General features: G+C 31.5%; 1 protein-coding gene and 1 long non-coding RNA gene across 2 annotated transcripts; one reads left to right on the top strand and one right to left on the bottom strand.

Moving 5' to 3' along the window:
* Positions 1–13,505: 13,505 nt before the first annotated feature.
* Positions 13,506–16,581, bottom strand: LOC132741274 (angiopoietin-related protein 7-like). The gene is made up of 3 exons (XM_060729406.1): positions 16,265–16,581; positions 15,879–16,000; positions 13,506–14,190 (listed from the first exon to the last, which is right to left on the bottom strand). Exons 1-3 carry the CDS (start codon positions 16,497–16,499, stop codon positions 13,687–13,689), a joined length of 861 nt encoding a protein of 286 aa, XP_060585389.1. The 5' UTR covers positions 16,500–16,581; the 3' UTR covers positions 13,506–13,686.
* Positions 16,582–22,821: 6,240 nt separating this feature from the next.
* LOC132741275 (uncharacterized) lies at positions 22,822–26,473 on the top strand. The gene is made up of 4 exons (XR_009627263.1): positions 22,822–22,908; positions 23,935–24,157; positions 25,008–25,075; positions 26,332–26,473. It is a non-coding gene; the product is annotated as an uncharacterized LOC132741275 (long non-coding RNA).
* The last annotated feature ends 436 nt before the right edge of the window (positions 26,474–26,909 follow it).

The raw sequence follows: 26,909 nt of genomic DNA on the forward strand, positions 1-26,909 counted from the left end.
CAACTATTCGAAAAATACACCTCATTTTTTTTGAACTCTGTTATAAATGTTTATGAATATTAAATAAGTTGTATGTTATTTTTATTTTCTTATTTAGTATTAAATTTATTAAATAAATGAAATATAAACAAAATTTATTGAAATGCATTAATAATTTGAAAACGTCTATAAATGATATTGTACTTTAATTATCCATTGACTAGATTGTATTCCTATAAATTATTTCGCGCTTTTTAGCTAGCGCTTTTCATGGTTGATACATTTCCGTGGATGTTGTATCGCATGTAACGAACTAGCGATCATTTGAAGCTATAACCACTAAGATTATCTTTATATCGCTATGATGTTCTTTTATGTAGTATGCATTACTTTTACCTATGCTGAACTGTTACTTATATAAAAGTAGAATTTTCTTTTGCAAACGGTCTTATTGTTTGAAAGTATTCATTATTTACAGATTAAATAAAATCATATAATACATGTTATTTACAGTTTGCATACTTTGAATAAAGGTAATCTAACTCGCTTCAAAGGAAGGTCTTTTTATTTGTTGCAATTGCAATTATTATAGAAAATAATTTCATATGAATGAGCATTTACTGTTTGTTTTTAACGTTAAAAAATATTTATTAAAAACAATAAATTTTGTTTTCAGATAGTAAGGTTCCATCATTAATAACACAGTTATTTAATCGACGTTACGATTTAAAATGTAAAACATTGTTTGCAAAGAAATGCATTTTCATTTTTCTGTATCAGCCAATTACGTGAGAATGGTATCTTATATTATTCCGTAAAACAATCTTACACAGAGAATGTTTATAGGTAAAATGATTTTGTGAATATATTGTATTTTATAATCCGTATTTAAAATTGGTTCATATGTCCTCATCGAAAGGCATAACATCTTTCAATATAATTTGACTTTTCATATCGTCAGATACATGGCACGATTCTCTACCTCGAATATTCTAGCAACGTACGGTTTTGAAACATGTAAAACATAACAAAGAAACTCACTGGTTCCATGCCTGTATCACCTGATTTATTTGCCAAGAAGATTAACAGCCTTCGTCGTCGTTATGATCCGCGAAAACCCTGTATTTGCAATCGTCACCCTGGTCACGGCACCAAAACGCCGTTTGTTATGAAGTATTGCTTGGACTGAATAACGCAATATTTTCATGTCAACAAAAAATCTGATTTAAAACGATTGGCATACTTGTATACGTTCTAATACATTCTAAAAACATATACTTTTGCATTGTATGTATATCTTTTCTATATAACACAATATTCTCATTTCTTAAAAAGTCTCTAATGCATTTATTACAAGAGTGAAGAATATAGTAAAGTATACTGACACACCCTTACAGTGTGTTTGTGCTAGTAATCATAGAGAGAGAGAGATTATGCTACGGAAAAACGTAACTACAACATAAACCGGCTATGTCTCGCTTTTTTAGGATATAATTATCATAAACTGGATAATTGTCCTAAATTCTCGCTTTTCTGCAGACGGCTGTGTTGCTTTAAGATAAGATATATTGAGAAAATAATTTGTATACAAGGTAGCATCTCAACTATCTTATTTATCCTAGCTACTTTTCTTCTATACATATAAAAGACATTCATAGCTCTGTTTCCTGAACAAGCATTTACTTGGTGACATATGCACTACTCATCTTTATGAACTTACATTCAACTTCCGCAGAAATGAAACTTTGCTCGGTAGTCACTCGACAACTAAATTAATTATATCAGCTACTTAAGTTGATAAGACGCCACTTTATTCATTATAACTTCACATTTGATAGAATTGTGGAAGGAAACAAATTTATATTCCATATCCGATTCCTAAAGTTAAGCATTATCTGGATTATATTGCAGCAAAATGTATCAGGAAAACCGGGAAACGAAACAAAACCCCTATGGAAAATGGTGTTTAAAATGTTTTTCCGCTTAGTTCAAAGAAATCATGTGCGAAAACGGGCCTAAAAATATAACAAATGAACAAACAGTTTTGATCTACTTTATTACGTATTGAAGTGTCATTTTAGCACATGATTTTTTGTATATATACATGTTCATCCATTTCAGTCGGATATCAACACGTGAACGTGTCAAAGAATAAAAAAAATACAAAAGTAAAAGACAAAAGAAAAAAACAACACACAAAAAACGGACACAATTGTGCAACAAACAAAATTTGAATTTAAGCTTTTGAAACGAAAAACAAATAATGCAATATTCCAATAGTTGCCGACTGAATGTTTAAAATGTTTAGAATGACGTTATTCAATATCTTTCTCATGTCATATTGTTTCTAAAAATAACTGTTTTGATCATGTCAAGAAAGAAACTTTATTCACAGCACATCGGGGAATAATCAAAAACAAGTAAATTTGATATAAATATGTACAATAATACTGGAAACGTAACTAGCTGTTTCATAGTTATTGCAAAATTTATGCACGTTGATCTAAACATTTCGTCTTGTATATCACTGTATTATAAAATGTAAATGTAGATTAAAAAGATACAAGGGTTTTTTGATGATTTATGTTCTGTGTATTGTACAATATCTCACTAGTATTCCGCTCAAATAGTCAATTTATATCCCTTTCAAAAATTCTCCACGGTTTAGATACATTGTTGTAATCTCTGAATAAATTTATAAAATGCGTCACGGTATGCTGATTTAGGTAGATCTATGAGGCACTGGCTGATGGCTGCCAAGGGTCCGTCAGTACAAATATTGACGACAAGATAAATCGTTTTAAGTTTAGGGTACGGCTAGATCTAAAGAGTATGGTGGGTTTGGCAAGACAATAACCTTTTTTCGATTCAAAAGCTCAAAATAAGCATTAATAGGTAGATGAACATGCCTAAAAAATGAAAAAGGGCATCATTTCTGATAATATTTCTTAAGTTTGTTTAGTATCACATCTCGGTAATACCGACCTGTATTACTTCCGTTTTTTTGACAACGGCAATTGTACGGGGCTACCGCCGCTGGAGATGAATATGCATTAAAGAATCTTCTTTGTGTTCAAAGTACTTGGGTAACTTAACGCTTTCTATTGTATTTGTTTATAAAAGGTTCGATTTAGTGAACCCATTATTCGTCACAAGTAACACGATGCAAATTTTATTTGATTGAAGATGAACATATTTTGAGAAATTGCTTAGCGATTTGGAAAATCTTTCGTACTTTCAAAGTACGCTTCAAAATAAAAATTCAACCGATTTTATATGCCTTTATTGTAAGTAATTGCAACAACTATGCACTGTGAATATGACCATTTTTTATAAACTTATATTTATGCATTATATCATCTTAACAGAAAACTCCTTTCAAATGTTGTCAATATAATGTTTCCGGTTACGAGCGTTTGGTTGTTTGTGAACCATCCTGTCCTTTTTTCCTGTCCTTTTTTGTCATCAAAAAATATTAACTTTGGGATAACTTAAGGCGGTTATATTGGATTGAGTAAAGAAGTTTTATTCCTGGTTTGACTTATCAATACTATTTGCTTGTGTGGAGTCAATGGTCTGTCTTGTTCATTAGAAACTGTACCAAGGGCCACCTGAGAGGTCTATTCACCATAGACTAAAGTTAGAATATTTACTTTTTCAAGTGCCTGTGTCTTACCAAATTAATAAAACGTTCTACGCAGCTTTTTCAATTTTCCTACTCAAACGCTGATAAGACTACCACAAAAATAAATAATATCTACTTCAGGAGCAATTAACAGACACTAAGTCTTATAGGTCCAGTTTGAAATATTGTTTATTGCTTAAATAAATATCAAAGTTTCGTCTTAATTCAAATCCAACAATTAATAAATTTCGTGTTTTGTTTAATATATAAAAAAACATTTAATAAGTATTTTTTCTATAATATCTAAGGGTTATTTCTTTCTTTTTAATAAAGAAATGGGCGGGGGACATTCTTCCTCTGTGAAGTTTCTTTTAAATTGACTTATTTTGTCTTTAATAGATAACCGGATAGCGATATTCAAGGTTATTCTCCGAAAGACGATTTGTAGTAATTATTAGTTTGGATGAAATATATTTTTAAAATACCTCGTTTTTTATTCGAAAATTGCAAGTAAATTAAAGATTTTGTTAGTTAAAAGTTAATGTTTAAGTTTTCAAAAAAAAATCGTATATAGGTCATATGGGGACGTTCCAGCTTTACTGATGGAGGAGGACCTTAGGTGCCCTTCCGTGCATTATTTCAGGCACGAACAGGCACCTCAGTAGAACCACCGACGTTCCGTAAGCTAGCTGGATAGCTTCCTCACATGAAAGATTCCAAAGTCCCTGTCGGGATTCGAACCCACAGCGGTGAGGGGCAAGAGGTTTGAAGTCAACGACCTTAACCAATCGGCCACGGATGCCCCTTTTTCTAACAGTTCAACACATTTATGAAATTGTGATACTGCTACATGTCGCAACGTTTATTTGTATCCAGATACCTGATTCTGGAATATTTATTTATTGACAAAATTTTGCTTCTGCTTCTTCGGAGATTTTGCTTAATCATATAACAACACATTATCTTCATCCGGACTAAAAATCAGTTGAACAATATATGCAGTGTTCTCGACAGAACAGTGCATATGAGTGTCAACTTAAATTCCATTTCATGGGTATCCATGGGTTTTTTTGTGTGGTCCATCACAAAAATACTGAACAGAACAGAACAGGCAGTAATGCACTAAAATAAAAGTAATCGAGCACAGTGTTCAGCGGATATATTAGAAGACCTCTCACAGTATCGGTACTAAGTTAGTCGTCAATATTTTACTTTGCTGACGGCATTTTTAGTTTGTGTGTGTGCGTCCGTGCGCGCGCGTGCGTGCGTGCATACGTGTGTGTGATCTTTTTTTGTTGTTTTTGTTGTTGTTGTTTTTGTTGTTGTTTATTTATAAAAATACTGAGTTCCTCCCAAATATGTCCATTTTTTTCTCTGACTTGCACATGACACTATCTTTACTTGTCATCACAGAAAGTATAATAGTGTGCTACCTTCGAATATGTGAGGGTCTATTCCTTTCCACATGTCGGTATTCGATTTTTGGGTCACTAATAAGTCAACGGTCAAAGTCACAACGACCTGGTCACATGACTAACTAGCTGGCGTTGGGGAAGAGGCTAAATTGTTTAAAAATATATCTATTTAAATGTAGAGTAAAATACACACTTTCAAAAATGACCTTAATAACAAACATAACTTGACAGTATAATGTGATTTTTAGCAATAACAAAAAATATAGTTGTATTTTATATATGGTTAAAGACAAATAAAACGATGTTAAAGTTTTTTACACAGTCAAGCGAAAAAAATGGGGGTCAGCATACGTTTCGTAGTTCCGTCTATGTCGTAATAAAGTTGTGAAAAAGTGCTCCTTAATAAACAATCTAAACGTAGATGCAAATACATGAACACGGTATTTAATACAATTGACACAGTCGTACCATACTACGTACCGTTAATCAGAACTGGACTTTAACGCTGGAGAGTGACGTCGAGAGAACTAGTATTACATTTTATATTAACACCTCCTAGTGTGATGAGTTTAAAGAGATGCCTTTCATATGTTATCAGCTACTATGTAATACTAGTATGTGGTTTCTCACAATTTAATAACCTCTACAAATTACGGAAAATTTAACAATTTCATTTTTGCTGCGAAAAACACACCTGTAGTTTGTAACAAATATTCCATTTAAATGTCAATCATACGATCAAATATATCACACTGAGAACGTGCTTGGTTTTACACGACCCTGTATCATAACTTAAATATTCGTCAGACGTGAACAAGAAAGCATATTTTGAATATGAAAATTCTATTTACCTACATTTATAGTATAATTATTATTCATTTTATCAGTACCAACAAATATAATACATGACTTTCAACATTATCCAACTTGGTTTTATTTTTTAAGTTATATTTTTGCCCTACTTGTACATGTTCGAGCTTTTTATCACAAGACAACGCTTGTTTTTCATGTAATAACTACGGTGGAAGTATATCTTAATTGACCGCCATTTTAACAGTTTTATATTTCACGTGAGGAAAGAATATAATATGTTTGATAAGGAGAGATTTAATTTAAATTTGATAATTTTACATCTATTCACAACTTCAAAAGAAAGAAAACATATTAGAAGATTGTTACAGACAATAAATAATTGTTCAGGCGCAAAACACTTATTTAAACGCTTTGCGTAAATTCAATATGACAAAAAGCAATATTGATAGGGAAGAATTGTGTATATTAAAACATAACTACAAAAAGACTGTAAAATTAAAGCGTAGTCGTAATAGAGCTTCAAAGATCCGAGAGATTGAAATGTTGCGTTAATCGAACCCCAAAGATTTTTGGAAATATTTTAAACGTAATAATAATGTTAAAAACAATATTTCTATTGATGATTTTTTCAAATATTTTTCAGAATTAGGTGATGATATTTTACAGTCTAAAAATATTGAATCTGAAAGCTTTGTGTCAGGGTACGATTTTGACGATTTGGAGCAAGGGGAGGCAATTTTGGATAAACCTTTTACTGTGGATGAAATTATCGGTGCTGTTACATCATTAAAAAGGGGAAAGTCTCCTGGAAAAGATTTTTTGTTAAACGAGTATTTTATTGAATCAATCGACATATTAGCGTCCCATATTTGTGATATTTTTAATTGTATACTTGATAATGGTTTTTTCCCGGATTCATGGACGGAGGGTATTATTATACCGTTACATAAAAAGGGGGACACTGATAACGCTAACAATTGTAGAGGTATAACACTTGTTAGTTGTATGTCAAAGTTGTTTACATCAGTTATCAATAAGAGAATAATTAATTATTGTGAACAAAATCATGTATTATCTGATGCTCAATTTGAATTCCGTGAAGGAAAATCTACTGTTGATGCTTTATATATATTGTTGTCTGTAGTACAAAAATATTTAAATGAAAATAAACGTTTATATTGTGTATTTGTTGATTTCCGAAAGGCTTTTGATTGTGTTTACAGAAATGCCTTATAGTTGAAATTATATAAGTTTGGTATAAGAGGTAAACTTCTACGTATAGTAAAAGATATGTATAATAAGGTAAAATCTTGTGTAAAACACTGTAATACCTTTTCTGAATTTTTCGAATATGCTATAGGACTACGTCAAGGGGAGGTTATTTCGCCAATTTTATTTTCGTTGTTTATTGATGATGTAGAATTATTCTTAGAACAAGATATTAGTAGTGGCCTTCAAATTAATGACATTATACTTATGCTATTACTTTTTGCTGATGACATGGTTATACTAGGTAATTCAGTTTCAGAGTTAAATACAAGTTTAAGTCTTTTATATACTTATTGTAAAAAGTGGAGTTTAGAAGTCAATGTAGAAAAGACTAAAGTGGTTGTTTTTAGGAAACGTGGTGGGTTATTACCAGAAGAAGAATGTTTGTATAATGACATAAAGCTAGATGTTGTGAATGATTTTAATTACCTCGGTGTTATTTTTAACTATACTGTCACATTTATTTTAAACCAAGAGCAGTTAGTTGGAAAAGCTATGAAGGCCTTGAATATTTTACTTATTAATTGTAAGAAATACAATTTAAAACCTAAAATCTTATGCCAGTTATTTGATTCTTTTGTAGGTTCTATTCTTTGTTATGCATCTGAAATATGGGGTAACAGTAAGTCAAAGGAAATAGAAAGAGTACATCTCAGATTTTGTAAAAGGATATTAAATGTTAGGTTAAATACATGTAATGCAGCTGTTTACGGAGAACTCGGACGTTATCTATTATTTGTAACAAGATATGTAAAAATTGTAAAATATTGGTTAAAGCTACTACAAACTGATAATATTATTTTGAAAGAAATATATCATATGTCTTATAATGATGGTACAAGTGGTAATCGTAATTGGTTATCTAATGTCAAAGATATGTTGTACACTTATGGTTTTATGGATGTATGGGAGAATCAAGGTTGTGTTTGTCATAAATCTTTTATCTGCGAATTAAAGCAACGTGTAATAGATAACTTTTTTACAAAACTGGCATTCTGACATTAATGGTAGCCCAGTTTTGAATTTGTATAATAATTTGAAGAGTGGGTTTGGTTATGAACATTATTTAGATCTTATACCAGGAAATCTTAGAACTTATATAAGTAAAATACGTATGTCTTCACATGCATTACTGATACAAACCGGACGTTATGGTGTAAACAGAATTCCTAGAAATGCACGATATTGTATATATTGTAACCTTCGTGATATTGAAGATGAATACCATTTTATATTAGTATGTACCTGTTTTCTTGAAATTCGTAAAAAATATATTAAGAGATACTACTATGTTAGACCAAGTATGTTCAAATTTATTGAATTGTTAAATTGTAATAATAAGAAAATATTGTGTAAGTTGGCTTAATTTATCAGAGATGCTATGGCTTATAGAACATCCATGTCTTATAATATGTAATAATGAATGGTTAATCCTCTATGTAGGAAGTAAATAGAATATTTCATGTTGTATTCTTTGTCTATATTTTCATTGTTAACAGTATGTATGTTAAGATCTATTATAGCTATATTTATATACATTAAATGTCATGTGACTATTGTATAGTATATATTTAAATTGTACATATTGTAAGATGATGTACCATGTACAAATCTTGAATAAAATTTCTGTTCTGTTCTGTTCTGTTCTGTTAACAGATGTGTGTACTTTCAAGAAGCGACTAGAAATTTGGGAAGCATGGACTTTTCTTAAAGGCTGTCTTACGAACGCTGGGTTATTTACTTATCTTTCTGGCTGATGACTTTCATTGCTTTTACACACTACATCACATTCATTGCGTGTTAGCTACTGAAATATGCCCATATGTCATATTAAGGGCAGCTTTGCATGTGGAAAAAAGTATAAGTATCAGACTGTTATAATAAAATTCAAAATTAGAGACGATATTTAGTGACTGGTAAATTGAATGAATTGATGTAAATTTTATATTTTTGAATACGATTGAAATTTATGTCATTTATCAATTTCAGCTTTGCTTTCCTCTAATCAGGCTTGATTATGTCGGAATTATAAGCGAAAATAAAAGTGAAGTACTACATAGGGCAAATCTTTAAAAGTAATTTCAACATTTAAAAGAGTGAAAATATATTTTGATAATTTTGACTATGAAATTATCAAATATAATTAATCACAGATAAGTCAGTAATGCACTCAAAGGTAACACTTTAATAGTGTTAACATCAGTGTTAGATAATAAATCAATGTATGTTTATATGATATCCTTCTAACACCAATAAATGAGTGAGTGACATTCTGGATGACGTCATTACGTTGCTCATAAATCGTCATATAAATGGTACCATTTTATCGGAGGGAGTGCATATAAACAATAAAAGCCGTGTTGTTGTTTTTTTTAGTTTTTTTCCGGACAACAATCAGTTGAACTACATATGCAGTATTCTCGACAGAACAGTACAGATGAGTGTCAACTTAAAGGTCAATTAATTTGTATCCAGCCGTCTTTCTGATTGCGTGGTCCATCATCAAAATACTTATAAGACTATTTCTTTAGCAACAACAACAATTTAACTTGCTTTCTATCACTTGTTTAAAATGCAGAACTAATAGATGCAGATGCTTTCATATTAATATAAATGTATTTAAGCCAACACTTCAATAGTTAATTATGTGTTAAAAAATAATTGCATGAAAGTACCGGAATAAATATGATATCAAAAATACTGACGTTGTGGGGAGGGCTGTTGCTAATGTCGTCATAACTTGTAGCCCGACCCATTTGCACTATACCTCTTTGTAAATATCGATTTTTGTATCATTCATGTAACTTTAATATACGAGTATTTATGTAAAGATTAGTTGCAATAAAATATTATTAAACTATGTGTTACAGCCTGTCAAATAATTGTGATGCACTAAAATATAAGTACATCACTATAATGTACAGTGGTTACTAAAATGACCTTTAATCGAACAGCGTGCCCAACGGACAATATAGAAGTTTTAAATATGTACCACTAAAATATCTTTACTTAGTAAGTTTTTTATGGCAACTATATTCAAATCGGCAATATCTTTATTTGGTTCTTGGTTCCTCCCGACGGAGTTACTTTCCTCTCTACCGTCCGCACTGACTTACGCCCGGAATTAGTTAACTTGTCATCATGAAAAATTAATTATTGTGCGGATTTGGGTGTACCCTTCGCAGATGTAGGGGGGTATATAGCTCAGCACATGTCGCTCTTGCATATCGTTTAAACACATTAAATATACGACAATTACTTCTTGATCGTAAATTGTGATTTTCGTTATTGATAAAAATAGTTGTTGTATCTTTTAAATGTATTTAGCCAAATGAGAGGCGGATAAAAGTTGTGACAAATATTCCATTTCAGTCAAATGTCAGTCATAGGATACAAATATATCACATTAACTATTCAACATCGTTTGCCGACCAACAAAATATAAAACGCTCTACTTTATCATATAGACAGGAAAATTTTGTCACTTATTTATTAATGTAAATAATTTTGGGATTGGAATGAAGTGCGCATGTGTTAGGTCACTGTTTAGAGCATACTCGCTGCTCTTATTTTTTAGGGGTTTATTAATTCTGACAACAGGAAAAGAGATAACAATAGTAAAGTCATATTCAGATGCTCCTTTATTGGTTTCTTTTTCCTGGCGTTTATTATTGTGACGACATGGAACGTGGTTTTATATTTGACTATGATACAAAATAGAAAGAACATCAAAACACTCGGCAATCTGATTTATACTCGATTATCGTTCTTGTCCTTGTATCATAGTTTAGATACTTTACTACTGAAAACGTGTCAGAGTTAAATCGTATACCAATACAAGCACAGTGCGTTAACATTAGTTTGCATCATAGTTTGGGGACCTTTCTGTTGAAAATGTGACAGAGTTAAATCGTTTACATATACATGCACAGTGCGTTAACTGGAGTGCAGGTATTAGTAACCCGCACTCCAGATCATGCCCATTGATTGGTTCATTTTGTCCGGGGTTTACATATTGTGACGACAGAGAAAGGGATAGCAATGGAAATATCATATTCAGATGCTCGTTTATTTGTTCCTTTTTTGTGGGGTTTCATATCTTGGTATCAGGGAATGTGTTTGTATGTTTGACTACGATACAAAAATGAAAGATCATCAAAACACGCGGCAATCTGATTTATATTCGGGGGCTACGCCCCCTTGTACAAATCAGATAGCCTCGTGTTTCGATGCTCTTTCTAATACTTACCCGCTCTCACTGTCTGTGTAAAGCATGCCCGATGAATGGCCCATTTTTTCTGGACGAATGGGAACGTGTGTTTATTTTTGCTACGCCTTCTCGTACAAATCAAATAATCTCACGTTCCGATGCGCTTATTATTACTTATTAAATGGAGCAATGATAGACAAACAGAAATATGAGGGGGACTATCGGCCCCGTCAAACTCCTCAAAAGAACGGAAAGAATGAAAATATATATCACTCATTACGATTCACAAATAAACATCCACAATTAAAGGTAACTGTTTATGTCAGCGAATACATTTTCCCGTGATATTTCTTAAATTCGGTGTACTATTTAGAACTATGATAGATGTATTTGCATTTAAATAAAATTGCAAGATTTCTGTAATGAAAATACCATTTATTACGTTTTTAATGTCTTTAACGTGTTTTAACATTAAATTTGGTCCGACATATAGTAAGACACCCTATATCTGAAATGGCTATTTACATTGTCAATAACAATTTACAAACTTGCAAGTTATCGTATATATTTAAACAATATCTTTGTTTGAATCATATTCCTATGATTAACATTGGTTCATTTTAGATGAGGAAGCTATCTTAGTAGCTTATAAAAGCTCGGTTGTTCTACTTCTATAACATTGTATAACAACCTGATTAAATTTTCCATCTTTGCTTATACCGTTGTAGCCTTTGCTTAAACCGTTGTAGCATTTGTTCGCAAACGGTATCCGGTATGCCCGGATTCATATATCAATTTTCGCAATTGAGTAGGCCACTATATTTCAAGCTTACGATTAAATCGATAAATTGGTCAACATACATATGATATAATTAATCATTTATTTTTAGTACCATAAATTACTACATTGTACAAATATAAAAACGAAAACAGTTATTCGTTTTCCTATATGTTTGATACTATCCCGGATTCCGTGCGTTCCGGACCACAGGTCGCGAAATTGTCCTGTACAATCACGTGATACAAGGAAAGAACCGGATGAAAGATTTCCGTACTATAATAAAGGAAGGGATTTCCCGTTGGTGGAAAAGCGAACTGTTTTTTTAGAGCAATAATGTTAAAATATGAACATTTTGAAGTGCCTCCACTATATAATGTTTATGAAGGGGGATTTTAATATTAGTAAGCTGGCAAATTTTCTGCTAGCTGCTTTAAAATTCTAAACTTGTTTGACAAAATAATCGATCCATATGAATATAATGGCAAATATAAAATAGAGATAACATAATATTTTCGAGCGGTAAATAAGTATATATCAACAAAAACTCTGCGCATGCCTTGATCATGAAATTTTGAAACATTACTTTTGCAGTATCTTATAATGATTGAATTGCTTAAGACAGTTGATAATTACCTTTGTTTCGGGACAGATAACGTGCTTTTTTATTTTGTCCATACCCGCGAATCACGACAGGATGATGGTGAAAACGCGATGGCACAATGGGATGATGATGAAAACACGATAGTGCGCTAATGAAAAGACAATGTTATGATGGCGAAGTCGCAATTTTGCGATGGTACAGTCATGAAAACGCGATGTTATTTATATCGCTATTCCACCATCGTACCCTCGCATTTTCACCGTCGTAACATTGCAAACATCTCTATAACCTGTGCACATAAGAAATATAGTAAAAATAAGTTAAAATACTAACTATGAATAATAAAACCTGTTATCTTTATATTTACATTTGTAACATAATCCAAGAAATAGATCAAAGACTCTTAAATAAATGGTTCTGTTTGCATTTCTTTCTTTTGTTTTATTTGAGATACAATGTATTAACTTTAAACTTCATATGTAGTGTCCATTTGGATGACAACTTTACTGTTCATATTTTTGAGTAATAACCTTTTGTGTTATTTTTCATGCTTCAAATACTAATTACTCAAAGAATATTTGAGATATCAATTTGATACTTGATAGGAAGTAGATCTCATAGACACGCATATAGAAAGAGTGCGGAGTTTAAAAATAAGAACTCATAGATTGATGGTAAATATGTACTATTATGTCATATACCATCGCGTTTTCTACCCTTGTATCGTTGTGCATCGCGGGTAAAGACGAAATAAAAGTGTCCGAACGGAACAGCGTACAACAGCAATAAAAATGTTGAGATTATAAAAGTAAAAATGCATGGAATGCATAGATTTATTTCAGAATATAAAAAAAAATCTTGTATGTTTGCTTTGATAATCAAAACTACGTATTTTAAACAGTTCCTAGACAGCATGGCCTCTTCACACATTCCGTTTCTCCATCACAAACAAATCAAAAACTTTATTAGAACTAACATTCAAATAGCAAACAATTAACAAACACCGTGCATAGCTTTCACTTTGATTTCAACATTCCTAATCTGTACATCAACCCCTGTGTAATAACCTACACCTCCCATCTCTCTTTTCCCATACACCCCGTTAAAGTTGCCAAGCTTGTAGCATGCCTTATACCACCATCCACCTCCATCAAGGTCTTTACAACAGTTAGATGAGGAATCATCATTATCTCTGTCATAGGTAGAAAATCGTTGGTTGTCATGGTAACTTAGGAGCTCTTTGATAGAACCCCTGTATCCAAAGGCATCAACATTCATTCTGTATGCTGTCGCTGCCTCGTGAACGGTGAAAACGTTATAATGCGCATAATCTCTTGAACCGTCATAGTTTTCCATATCAAAATATATCCGAGATCCGTCTCTTGTTAGGCGGTGTATTTTCTCCAGGCCAAGCCAAAACGACCCGTCAATATCACCAAACCCAGTAACGTACTCTCTCCATGGTCTGTAGAAGCTAATACGTCCGTCAACGCGCCGCTAGACAAAAACAAAATAATATAAACTAAATGTTCATATAATTATAATACAAAAAAAGAAATACCAGTAAGATAAAACTATGAGAGAAATTTTGCAAAATTTTATGCAAATTTATGATGACCCTTGTCCGCTCACCTGAGATAAATTGCTAGAAAAGTTCCCAATTTCAAAAGTTCCCAAAAAGTCAATTATTAGGTCACATCAGTTTGTTATAATTTTCAAAACATTTAGAGAAGTCCACAAGAATCGGACAAACTGAAAATCGAGAGGAATATAACATTCGTAGAGGAGCAGAAAATGATGCTACATCAAAAGTATTTATGCGGTGTGCATCAGAGTTTCAGAGGGAAATATTTTTACGACATGTTTACTATGAAGGTCTTCATAAACTATATGATAGGTTTGTGTGGACATTTTTTACACAAGAAGATTTCAATATATTTTCCTATTATAGATGTCTTACACTATATAAATTAGGCAACCGCCGTAACAAATAAATTTTGACTTTTGTATCGGACAACAAGGTGATGCTACATACAAAATAGCTAAGGTCTGGGTATTGTAGTTTCCGAGAAGAGGTTTCATAGACATATTGACTATAAACGTCAAATATGGTAACAAGGAAACTTCCAGGCAGGGGCCATTTTGCTCGAAAGTATATAATTAATAAAACTTTTGTAATGTCTTGTAGACAATACTGCATGTATGCTAAAACGAGGCAACCCTGGTTGAGTGTCTTTGGTCGCCGACTACATTTTTTTTGTAGATTCGCCGATGTGGTTCGAATCCCGCCGGAGACTGGATTCTTTCATGTGGAAAGATACAAAGCTAGCTTACGGGAGACTGATGCTACTGAATCAATGAACGACATGGCACTTGATGTATTCTTCTACAGCTAAAACTGACAATTTGTCAAACAAATTTTAAAAACGAAAAAATGAGTTTTTTCTGTGTAAGTCGGTATTAACATACGGAGAGTCAGTCTGTACATCAGGGGTATGGTGTATGTAAGGTTTTAGTGGACAACAAGATGGTACCGCATGCAATAATCTAAGCATTCTGAGGACAGGATTTTAAATATTTCATTTTTAAGTCTATCTTGAGCGTCTTTGATATTCTTATACAGAACACAATTTCATCTTGACTTGAACAAAGTATAAATCATACAGAATGCTACAAATATACTACATGTATATATTAATTTTACAAAACAAACGTATATATTAGTAATATATTTTAAAAAGAATATCACATACATTTTTAATGTGTTTGAAATCGATAAAAGTAAATAACGTGTTACTGAAGATAAACATTTTGGCATGTAAATTCTTAATTGATAGAATTAACAATAGAATTCTTGCAATTCAATGATTCCATTTTGTTAGATTTTGCCAAATAAGAAGTAATTATATTCAAATTACTATTAAATTTCAGTTATTTTCTAATTGTTTTATGAATCATATTGGGGCCATTTAAATCACTTTCGAGCACTAATCAACCCTGTGAAGTTTAGAAAATGTACCTCTAGTGGTCTGAAAAAAAGAAAATGTTTATTTGAAATAATGGGATAAAATAAAACATCACCGCCGATATAAGGACCAAGTTCTTTAATCAAGTATTTATCAATTGTTTTGTTAATGTTAAAATAAATGAGCATAACTTCGTATTGTTCACATGTAATTGCTTACCTGAATAACTGTCCAGCCGCCATTCTTCATGTCACAGTAAACAAGAAAAGGACATCTTCCGTCAGGCGAGATCATATACATGCCATCAGTTCGTGTACCATTTTCATAAATTTCTTCACATTCTAATTGAAAGAAAACGATTTTGTTTTAAAATTACCTATCAATTACCTGGCAACATATCCTTAATTTTAGATGCGTTTGCTTTATGTTCTGTTCATAATAGTTATTAATATCTTGTAAAACAATGATAAATGACCTTAACATTTGATATCTAAATGGGAGAAATGATTAATTTTACATTTATTAGACAAATTAACAACTTTTTTTTCAATTGATAGGACTATTTCATCCTGAAACATAATATTATGCTAGTAGAAACACCGTACCTTTAGGAAATCCGTCGATTGTCGTGTATGTATTTATCCCATTCATTTGGCTCAGCCTTTGGAACTGTTTCATTTGCATCTCCAACGCTTTGAACCTTTTCTCCAGGTTTGTAAAGGCTGAAGAAGACGCAATTGAATCTGCCTTTGCCGTGCAAATCCAACTATTGTCTCCAAATGTAAACATGACATTTGTAGAAAAGATTAAAACCTTAATGAATTTTAATCCTAAATTCATAATTGAACCTTGCAAAATGGACTGTCGTACAAGTGAAGTGTTACTTGAAATTAGGATTTATTGTATACGTTCATAACCAACTTAGATGAAAATACTTAAAAGATATATGCAAAAATCATCGTTAAGGACGTAGATGCTAATCAATGGACAACGATAGATACAAAAGGATTTCAATTGTCTCCTTTTTGCCATTGAAATTTTATTCAGTTTTTGTTTCATGTTCTTTACAAATATACGAATATCAATTTCCATGAAGAGGGCTACATTTAAAAGAATATGGCAGATAGTTTTGTTACAAAATACTGATACAATCTGAAAAAAATTGCTAATTTGTTTAAAATGTTTAAATTTACAAATGCATGTACTTGTGATTTTTAAAGTTTTGAACTAAGCTCTTTTTTGTTTTAAAAGATTTTCCGTTCAGATAATTGCAGTAATAAATGGACGGTCTCAAATGATGAGCAATATTAGCGGTAACCTTGATTAGTAGTTATGCATGCGTTCATTCAGCAATCGGGAAAATTTTAGTCTTTATTTTTTTTAACGAAATTATACTGTTTTTCAGATCCTCAAATAAAAATAGCTTTTCTGATACACAACATGTCAACGAGTTTTAAGGAATTAAAATAATCGTTTAACTTAAGTTAGATATAATATTCTGTTCATTTTCATCTTTTTTATGTATCCAATAAATAACGTATCAATGAGCCAGTCTACATTCTAACGACGGGAACCAAATTTGGAAAGGGAACCAGGGATATGACTAAAATACGAAACGTAGATTTTTTGGCGCAACGGCTGCAACTAACATATTATTTGCAATAGGTTGTTTTGAAGGATTCTACGCTGGCATAGTCTTGCCGCAAATAAGTTGATAGTCTATAAAAGGAACAATGTATGGTTATAAATAACAAAATAGAGAAAAACAGAATCCCTAAAGAAAGTTCAATACAACAAAATTGAAAATGTTGCAGGCTCGGATTGGTTGAGCCTGTTCATGGACGGTACTGAAAAGTGTAAAAGTTACCGTCCACGCCCCTAGCACCGGCTTAAGCAGAATTCAACATTTAACACGAAAATGGTGAAATTTTGAATTTAGAAACATCCGCAGATGTGTTCATACGGCGGTTATCATGAATAATAATCGAACTAAAATGAATTATATATAAACTAAATATATTAAAGACGTTTTCCGGAGTTTTCATATAGACATATAGGCAAAATTAAAACTGTTCAATAGAATTTCTTTTAACTTGGGATGTTATTAGAATATGATAACAGAAACATTTTAAACGGAAACAAATTTGGGATCACCCTTCTAATTTTTGAGTTATCTGCCCTTGATTCACACTCCATCTGTGAGTGACCCGATACAAAAAATGTGTGGCAGATCAATCTTAAAATTGGAAAAAAAAGATACGCAGAATTGATTTCTGTTTTGTTCCCATCATGAATCTGAAAAATATTAACTTCTTTGACATCATCACTTCAGCAAACAGAAAGGGTGTTTTTCATTAAGCAGATAGCTTTTTCAAATTCTCCTCTTTACCAGTTGGTTTCATCCCATATATGACATACAACACTTGTGTCCCAATAAATATACTGTCAAGTTGTAGCAACAGAGATTCCTTGACTCACTAACAAGCAAAAGGTTTTTAGGACGGCCTCGGGATCAAAATATGCAACATAAACGCATGTATCAATTTTTGCTTTTACTTTATGTTTAGTCTTTTCTTCTCGTGCATTTTCATTCTGTTTTTGATGTTCAAAATAGTATCTTCTTTGAGTGCGCCATCTAGTGTGCCTGCTGTCTTTCTTCTATGTTACAGTGTAGATAATGAACATTGGTCTTTCTTGTGTTTGTAAAATGAGTTGTAATTCTAGGTTGTAATTTTCACAAAAGACCTTCCTATAAATATGTTGCATAACAAGATTTACTGTCGTCTTTTCACATTCAATGGTATACAGTTTCCACATCTTTTTAATGTTTAAGTCATGTGATTGGTATTGTTTCTTTGAGTTTGTTTTTGCATTATAAAAAATTCTATTTTAGGATATGACTCTTTATGCTGTTTCACCTATTTAACTGTACCATAATCTATATTATATGCAGCTGTATGCTTCCCTCGTATATCCCCTTCCATATACCCCATGTTTCTAGTTGGCATGTGTATAGTCAATTGTTTTTCCTTTAACGTCTATTCCTTTTGTAAAGTAGTCCCTACATACACATTCTTTTCTCCAATTGTGTGCAAGGAAAAACTGTTGTGTGTATGATTTTTAACTAATGAGCTAATTATCTTCACAATATTATCATCTCCAATAAACAGAGAAACACTACTAAAAGATACATTATTATATGTGATGTCCTTATCAACATCTAGATTCTTTATTTATAAACAAGTTAAAAGGTACCTAGCAAACAATCTGTTATATAAAAATAATCTTTAAGGTTGTAAATTATTCGTGTGCAGAAAGGGACCATGTGACAAATTTATCCTTTTTGCATTAAAAAAGTGCTACTCATTCAAATAGTTACAGATGCTGTCATATTAATATAGTTGTCTTGTCTGCTAACACTTACATAAATAATTTTGTTTAAGTGGCTGTCAAATGACTGTGATGTACTATAATAAAAGCACCTTACTATTATGTATTAAAAGAGGCTACTAAAAATGACCTTTAATCGAGCAAAGTGTCTAACGGATAGTTTAGAAGAAAGGTTCTTAAAATATGTAACACTCAAATTATATTGACTAAGTCCGTTTTTGATAGCAACGATATACAATTCGTCATTATCTTTATTTGGTTCCTCCCGACGGTGTTACTTTTCTCTCTACTGTACGGCCTGACTTACGCCTGGCATTCTTTTACTTGTCATCATGAAAGGTTAAATATTTCGCTGATTTGTGTGCAACTTTCAAGGATGTTGGGATATAATGTTTCGCACATATCGGTCAGCCAGATTAAGAGGTCAATAGGTAAAAGTCAGAGTCACAATGGCCTGGCTACATGACTTATTAATTGGCGTTGGAAAGAAGGCATATTTTTTTTCCACACATATTTTCTTTTAAGTTAGGGAGCGTGGTCGATATATCTTGTATTTCATTCGTCATAACCCAATCCCATGCATCCTAGTTTGGTGAGTTTAAAGTGCTGCCTTTCATATCTTATCAGTAAGTTTGTAATACTTATATGCTGTTTGTTTGACTGTACGTCACAATTTAATCATCTCTACAGATTACGTAGTACAAACGAGACAAATATCATACCTCCTTTCATAGATCACACTTTGGGTTGTGACAAATATTCAATTTTAGATAAATGTCAGTCATACGGTACAAATATATCACACATAGTGTTTTGCTGACAAATGAAATCGCTCCAATGTTAAAATTGCCCTTCTAAATCGTATTGACAGGAAAATATTGACACATTTATTTAATCGAAAACTTGATAATTAAGGGTTTTGAACTATGTACGTATAAGTTAACTGAATGAATTAGGCCCAACGTATTGCGACGTGGCATCCGTCAAATTGTGTCAACGTTCCTTCATACAATTAATTACCGCTTTTTGTGATGGGGTCGTTATGTTTATTATCTCATGGAGAATTTATAGACACACCCACACATTTTGGCTCATTTAAAACTAGCATATATTAAACATAAATGGACGATTGTCATTCAAGCATGTGTCAATTAATAAACAGAACTTAGGAACACAAATGGCTAAGTCTCATTGTGTAGGGGCTATTTATTATTCGAATAAGTATTTTCAACATGGAACTGTCTTAAACCCCACCTAAAATCATACAGAGAGGGAGTGGATATGATTGATATCACATCATTCACGTTAGATATTTTTCAAAATAATAGAAACGCATATTGATTGATGTAAATGAAATGTATTCCCTTAATTCTATTATCAAAGCCACTGTTTGTAATCCCCGTATGATTGCATTTGCATCAACAGTAAGCTGTTCGGGGTAATGCTAATTATAGATAATGCCACCATTTTATTTGAAGCCTGAAATATTAAGAAACTAATTAATGAAATTAATCCTGGATACCAACTGACGACATTAATCTTCCATGTAACAGCTATTTATATTATATAAATATTTGGTTTATACGGAAGTAATTTTAGTACGATTATAAAGGAAGCTATAAGCTTACAGACACACAAAAAATCTGTTCCTGAAACAAACCAGTACTGAGCAACCAGTTTCTTGCTCAAGGAAAGAACAACTTCCATCTGACGGGATTTGAACCCATGAACCTAGCGATCAGTAAAATCTGTTTAATCTTTAAGTACCATACATATCAGAATCTTTAATCATTTATTTAACAATTTTAGCTAACGTATCAAACTGGATTGTATTGTGTTAACATCAGTGCTTGATAATAAATCTTTACCCTAATCCATGTATATTAATATGACATCATGATGTCGCCAATTTATGAATGAGTTGTATACTGGGTGACCTCATTGCGCAGCTAATAAACGTCATATCAAAGGTACCGTTGTTTAGCCATTTCATCGGAGGGGTTGCACGTAAACAATAAAAGCCAGTGTTTATTGGCAGTTTGAACCAAGTGTGCAATCACTTCAAGGCCCTTTGGCTTGGAAATATCACAACGTGTATTTGAATGAAAATGCTGATACGCGAATTTATTCAAGATTATGTCAGGCTTCGATTTTAAATTTGTTTATTGCCCTTAATTGCATATGAATACAACTGACTACTACAATGCATTATGAATTAACTTTTCAATATAAGACACGTTTTCACTTCAAATGTAAGCCTTATATGAAGTTCACCACGACATTATGGACATAAACCAAGGCTATTATGCAAGAAGTACGGCCTTTATGAGAAAACTCGGCTATTATGTGACTGGATAATTTTGATTGACTCTCCAGCTCGACCGTAATGAATCTACTTTTTATTGAAAAAGTCGCCAGTTTGAATTGGTGCAAGGAATGTTTCTGAAACATATTTAAAACAAGAATGCCCTTTGAAATACACCAAAACAACGGAATTTTACATGTGTTATGTTTTGTTCACTAACTACTTTGTGAAGTTAATTAATAAAATTGTCAATAATTAAGTGGCCTCAGGCATATATGACAGTATTCAGCAAAATAACAAGGCCATAACAAAACACTTTTTAACATTATATTATTTGTTTATTTAATATTCATGTAATAAAAGTTGTTCTGATGATAAAAGTAGTATGTAGTGAGCATACAGCTGGACACTATATTCAGTCTCGAAGATACCAATTTATAACTTTGTTGGATGGAATACTTTCTGTTTTTGCTTATCATTTATCTGTATAGTACTACAATGTATAAGTTAGTAACGTGCTTAACTCCTTATACAAGCTTATGTTATGACCATACAATAATTATTTTGTGCAAGTTTATAGACATGGCGTGTAGATATGTATAAATAAGGGAAGTACAGTGTATAGGGGCTCCCGTTATAAATACTGTTTTATTCTTTTGTACGTCGAAACGGTCTTCTTGAAAATTATCATAAGAATTGCTATACATTGTTTTATGGTCTTTTCATGCAAAGAAAAACATGTACACGTATAAAGATGAAGCTACCATTAAGAAAATAAACTACAACGTTAGATAAAAGTCAGTTGTGCTTTCGATTATATAACAATTTTCACATTATGGTTCAACTTTATTTTTTATCATGTTCTAAATAGGCTCTGTAAGTCGTAAAATATGGTTCAATTTACAAATTCTCTTGAATATAGCTGGGTAATTAAAAATTTCCTGTTGTGTTATCATTATTCAATACTACATTCAAAAAACAAAAAAGCATGAATTTAAGAAATTAAATAGAATCCCTGTAGAAGGTCCCAAATGGCAATATTGAAAATGTTGCTTGCACAATTTGAATAAGTCTGTTCATATACGATAGTGAAAATTGCAACCTATCCTCCAGGTCACTTAGTTCCGGCTTAAGCAGAATTCAACATTTAAACAATTAATGTAAGCAAATGGTGATGTTTTGAAGTAAGAACATAGCCACATTTTTCGTTAACGTTTTGAGTTACATAAAATAAGAAGTACCTTTTACTGAATACGATGTTTCTCACTAGACGATTGCATATTATATATAATATATTCACATATCATATTATCGAGAAAATTGTAATTAACTTACGTCATTGACGTAGGGAGAATCTTAACTTACATAACGCAATAGCGCTAATGAGGAAGTTAATGTATTCATAAACATGTTAATGGTGTATGGTTCCCGTCAACATTGGATGTGTCTATCGCGTTTATGGAATTGGAATTTTATTGGACAGTTAATGTTTAATTATAGCAAAAACAGCGGTGAAGCAGATAGGATAAAATTGTAAAATACAGCAAAATACATGTAAGTGCTTTTATTTCTTTTCTTATCATATCTTTACACACTTTCGTCATATATACTATAAGAAGTATGCATTTGTAAATTATCATTTTAATAATGACATCACAGATCGTAATAAGGATAGCAGAAACTTACCGTGTCATCATAAAACGTATATTGAGTTTTTATAAAGTTTTTTTCTATAAATAAAGGATTTATTTTCATCGAGTGGCATGCAAATAAATTTTTCATGAGTGGCGGTAGGCACGAGTGAAATATGATAGTTTGCATGCCACAAGATGAAAATAAATTCTGTATTAATAGAAATAAATCTTGATTTTTCTGTTTATTATATACATTTTTTCTCTTTTTTGACATTACAATTTGAAAGACTAACACACATTTTATTTTGATATAAATATTTATGTTATTGCAGTGTACACTGCTTGAATTAGAGTTGGTACTTATTGAATTGCATTTACTAAAATATTACATAATTATTGCGTTTTGCAAGAAGATTTTTATAAAGGTATTCAAATATCCTTATGATTTATATATATATATTTAGATCACAATGTTATTATAGCATTACATATTTACGCGATGTCTGGATCTTAAGTCCACTATTGAATTTTAAACACTTAGTCTATTTTAAACTATAATGGGATCAAAATGAATTTCACTCAAAATCCTGCTTTGTCCTTTGAAGGATGTGTAAATAGTTGTTTTTTGTAGGAATATATATACGATTATTATATGATGATAATTATATGAATATAATAAACAGAAAGATAAAAATACATTTTGAATATACAGTGGTCAATATTTTACTCTAAAATAATGTGACAAACTGTTAATAAACCGACGTCCAAAAGATATCACATCGAAGTTCTTCATTTGTCACATGTTTGTATGATATCTATATTTTATTGGATACAGTAATGTATTAATGCTTTGATACAATTGGCATGCACTGTGACATTAACATAGCAAACTGTGACATTACTTTTGTAGTTGAGTAAATGAACATGTTTTCCGATTACCTTACAGAATGGCAATAATTGCAAGTTTCATTTGTAAGCTTGTTTTTATAATAACAATATCTACATCATTATCGGAGCCATTGTTGCGAGGCAGTATGACGTCAGCAGATTCTTTAAATAGAATGTTATCAAAGAAATCTGCTACGGACCTTGCTAACACTGTTTTGCTTGCACCAAATACTTGTCTACCAACTGATGACTTCAATATAGATTTGGAAAATCTTATACAAGTTAGTTTTATCTGCAATAAAGAAATGTTAAGTCGTTCCCGCTTTATCTATATCACTAATGGTTCCGTCACGGGAAAGCACGAATCTCAATATTATTATACAAAATCCATTCGAAGAAATATTTCTTAAAAACAGGTCGATACTTTCTGTTTTACGAGAACAATGTTAGAAAGTGTCTTTATTATACCAGCAGAAGGCATTTGGTTTTTGTGGCCGTCATAATTATAAGTTACAACATATTGCCTTGATTTCAATTTCATTCAATGACAATATAAATGTAAGTATAGTAAGATAATTATCGGACGAAAAAAGGCAAAATAAACTGTTTTTTTTTAAGTCAAACAACTATAATATTGGCTCATGCGTCAAATTAACACATTAATAAGTACTTTAATCTTTCGCTCTTACATGGCTTGGTCAGTTATTTTTGTTCACCAATACTGTTACATTTCAGCCTTGTTATTTGTTTAACACTTTAGGAAAAAAATCATTGTTATGAATGACACATAAAATTGCTCATTAAGACAAATTACTAGTAATGTTGACTAAAGGATACGCTCTTTCGAGTAGAAGAGTATATTTATCTACCTTTCTTCTAACCAATATTCAGTTATGCTTATCAATTTATTCGTTTCCTACTAGCACATGTTAAAATGACTTGCATGATAATTTTATTTTGTTTTCATATTTTGGTTCATTGTTTGGCTATCTCGAACTCATGATTTTTAAAAAAAAACATTAAATTACGTTCCTGTTTCGTACAAATATTTCTACAACAGCAAACCTAGCAATGTTTTTGTTACTTTATTCATATATTTATATCTGATATTTATATCTGCTTTTCTTATAGATGGAGCTATCTAGAATGCAAAGTTGCATTACCCATCACGACTCAGAAAGAAACATCAACAATTAAAGGTAATTTCTCATGTCACCAATGTCACTTTTTCTTCATTATTTTTATTATATTCAGTTAACTATTATGCGCCAGAATATAAGTATTTGCTTTAAAAAAACATCATTCGATATTAAGTCAAAGAAAAACATTCTATGGAATTCTATTGCTATGATGTATGATACTATTTAGAATTTATATTTAATAATACAACATGTATTTGGTCTGAGCTTACATCACGCATCCCAAACATAAAATGTGTTGCTCTAACAATTCATAAACTTACCAGTTGTCGTATATATCTTGGAGTTATATTTGTTAAGTAATAGAAAGAGCATCGAAACACGAGGCTACATGTATCTTATTTGTAAATTATATATATATAAATCAGATTGCCGAGTGTTTTGATGTTCTTTCTTTTTTGTATCATAGTCAAACATAAAAGCACCAGTAAAAACAAAAGTAAACCCCAGCAAAAATGAACCGATCAATGGGCATGCTCTGGAGTGAACTAATACCCGCACTCCAGTTAACGCACTGTGCATGTATATGTATACGATTTAACTCTGACACATTTTCAACAGAAAGGTCCCCAAACTAAGATACAATAATCTTTATAATCTCCTCGTGAATTTCTAAATGAATTTGTTTTGAGCAAAATTATGATTAGTTTAGTATATAGCAGGTTTTTTTTAATTAAGTTTTTTAAAAGGTCACAAATTTATTTGCAAATTCCTCATTATGTCTTCAAAACTAATTTATAAATCCGTATCACCTAACTACAAAATGAGTTGTGTCGAGAATCTGATTATTTGATTTAATAATAAAAAACTATGGTCAGATGATTCAAGATCATAAGAACTTGTATCATAGTTTGGGGACCTTTCTATTGAAAATGTGTCAGAGTTAAATCGTATGCATATACATGTACATGCACAGTGCGTTAACTGGAGTGCAGAATTATTAGTTACCCGCTCTCTAGAGCATGCCCATTGATAGGCTAATTTTTGCTCATTTTACTTATTGTGACGACAGAGAAAGGGAAAGCGATAGAAATATCCTATTCAGATGCTCGTTTATTGGTTAATTTTTTCTGGGGTTTTATATTGTGACAACAGGGAATGTGCTCTGATACAAAAGAGAAAGATCATCAAAACACTCAACAATCTGATTAATACTCTGAGGCTACGCCCCCATCGTACAAATCAGATAGTCTCGTATTTCGATGCTCTTTCTATTACATGTCAAACATTTATGAGCTGTTCTGATATATTTACAGGTGACTGGTTGATACAAAGAAGATGTGGACTTTGGTTAATGCTTTTATCGTCAAACATCCTTTTCAAGAGTGGTTTTCTTTCATTAAAAAAATAAAAAATAAAATTACAATTTAAAATGACACTTTTGAAGAATTAAAAGACAAAAAAGCAACAGAAGTTTGTACAAATAACATGTTTTTATTATTTCGTACGCTCCCTTCGCAGCTCAGTGAATACACTCCCAATACTTCACACTTAAGAAATTAAATGACAGTGAAACATTTGACCAATGCACAGGAGAGTAGACTTAGTGTCGATTATAACATAAAATGAAAATGCCTTTAGAATATGAATATATATTGATATCCAACCATAAGTGATTTATCAATCATTTGTCAATTGATGTTTTGTGTAACTTTTATCATTTTTGGTAAACATCATTCATCTACTTATTCCAGTACAATGCATCACAATTACACCAAATCACGTTGTATATCCACCTTTCTTTTAATTCGATACGTATCAATTTTACTTGTCAAAATAAGAATGAGGTGTTAATCAATTGTACCAATATCAAAAGAATTTATTGGTTCAAAAA

This window comes from Ruditapes philippinarum, unplaced genomic scaffold, assembly GCF_026571515.1.
Source record: "Ruditapes philippinarum isolate M1 unplaced genomic scaffold, ASM2657151v2 ctg1442_1_1_1_1, whole genome shotgun sequence".
Classification (NCBI taxonomy): Eukaryota; Metazoa; Mollusca; class Bivalvia; order Venerida; family Veneridae; genus Ruditapes; species Ruditapes philippinarum.

What these genes read in the sequence shown, in the direction of transcription:
- LOC132741274 (XM_060729406.1), bottom strand. Translation starts at nt 16,499, where the DNA reads ATGAATTTAGGATTAAAATTCATTAAGGTTTTAATCTTTTCTACAAAT. An exon ending in AATCGACGGATTTCCTAAAG is followed by an intron (nt 16,001 to 16,264) that starts GTACGGTGTTTC and finishes TCTTTCAATTAG; the next exon opens with AATGTGAAGAAATTTATGAA. An exon ending in GCGGCTGGACAGTTATTCAG is followed by an intron (nt 14,191 to 15,878) that starts GTAAGCAATTAC and finishes GTTTTTGTCTAG; the next exon opens with CGGCGCGTTGACGGACGTAT.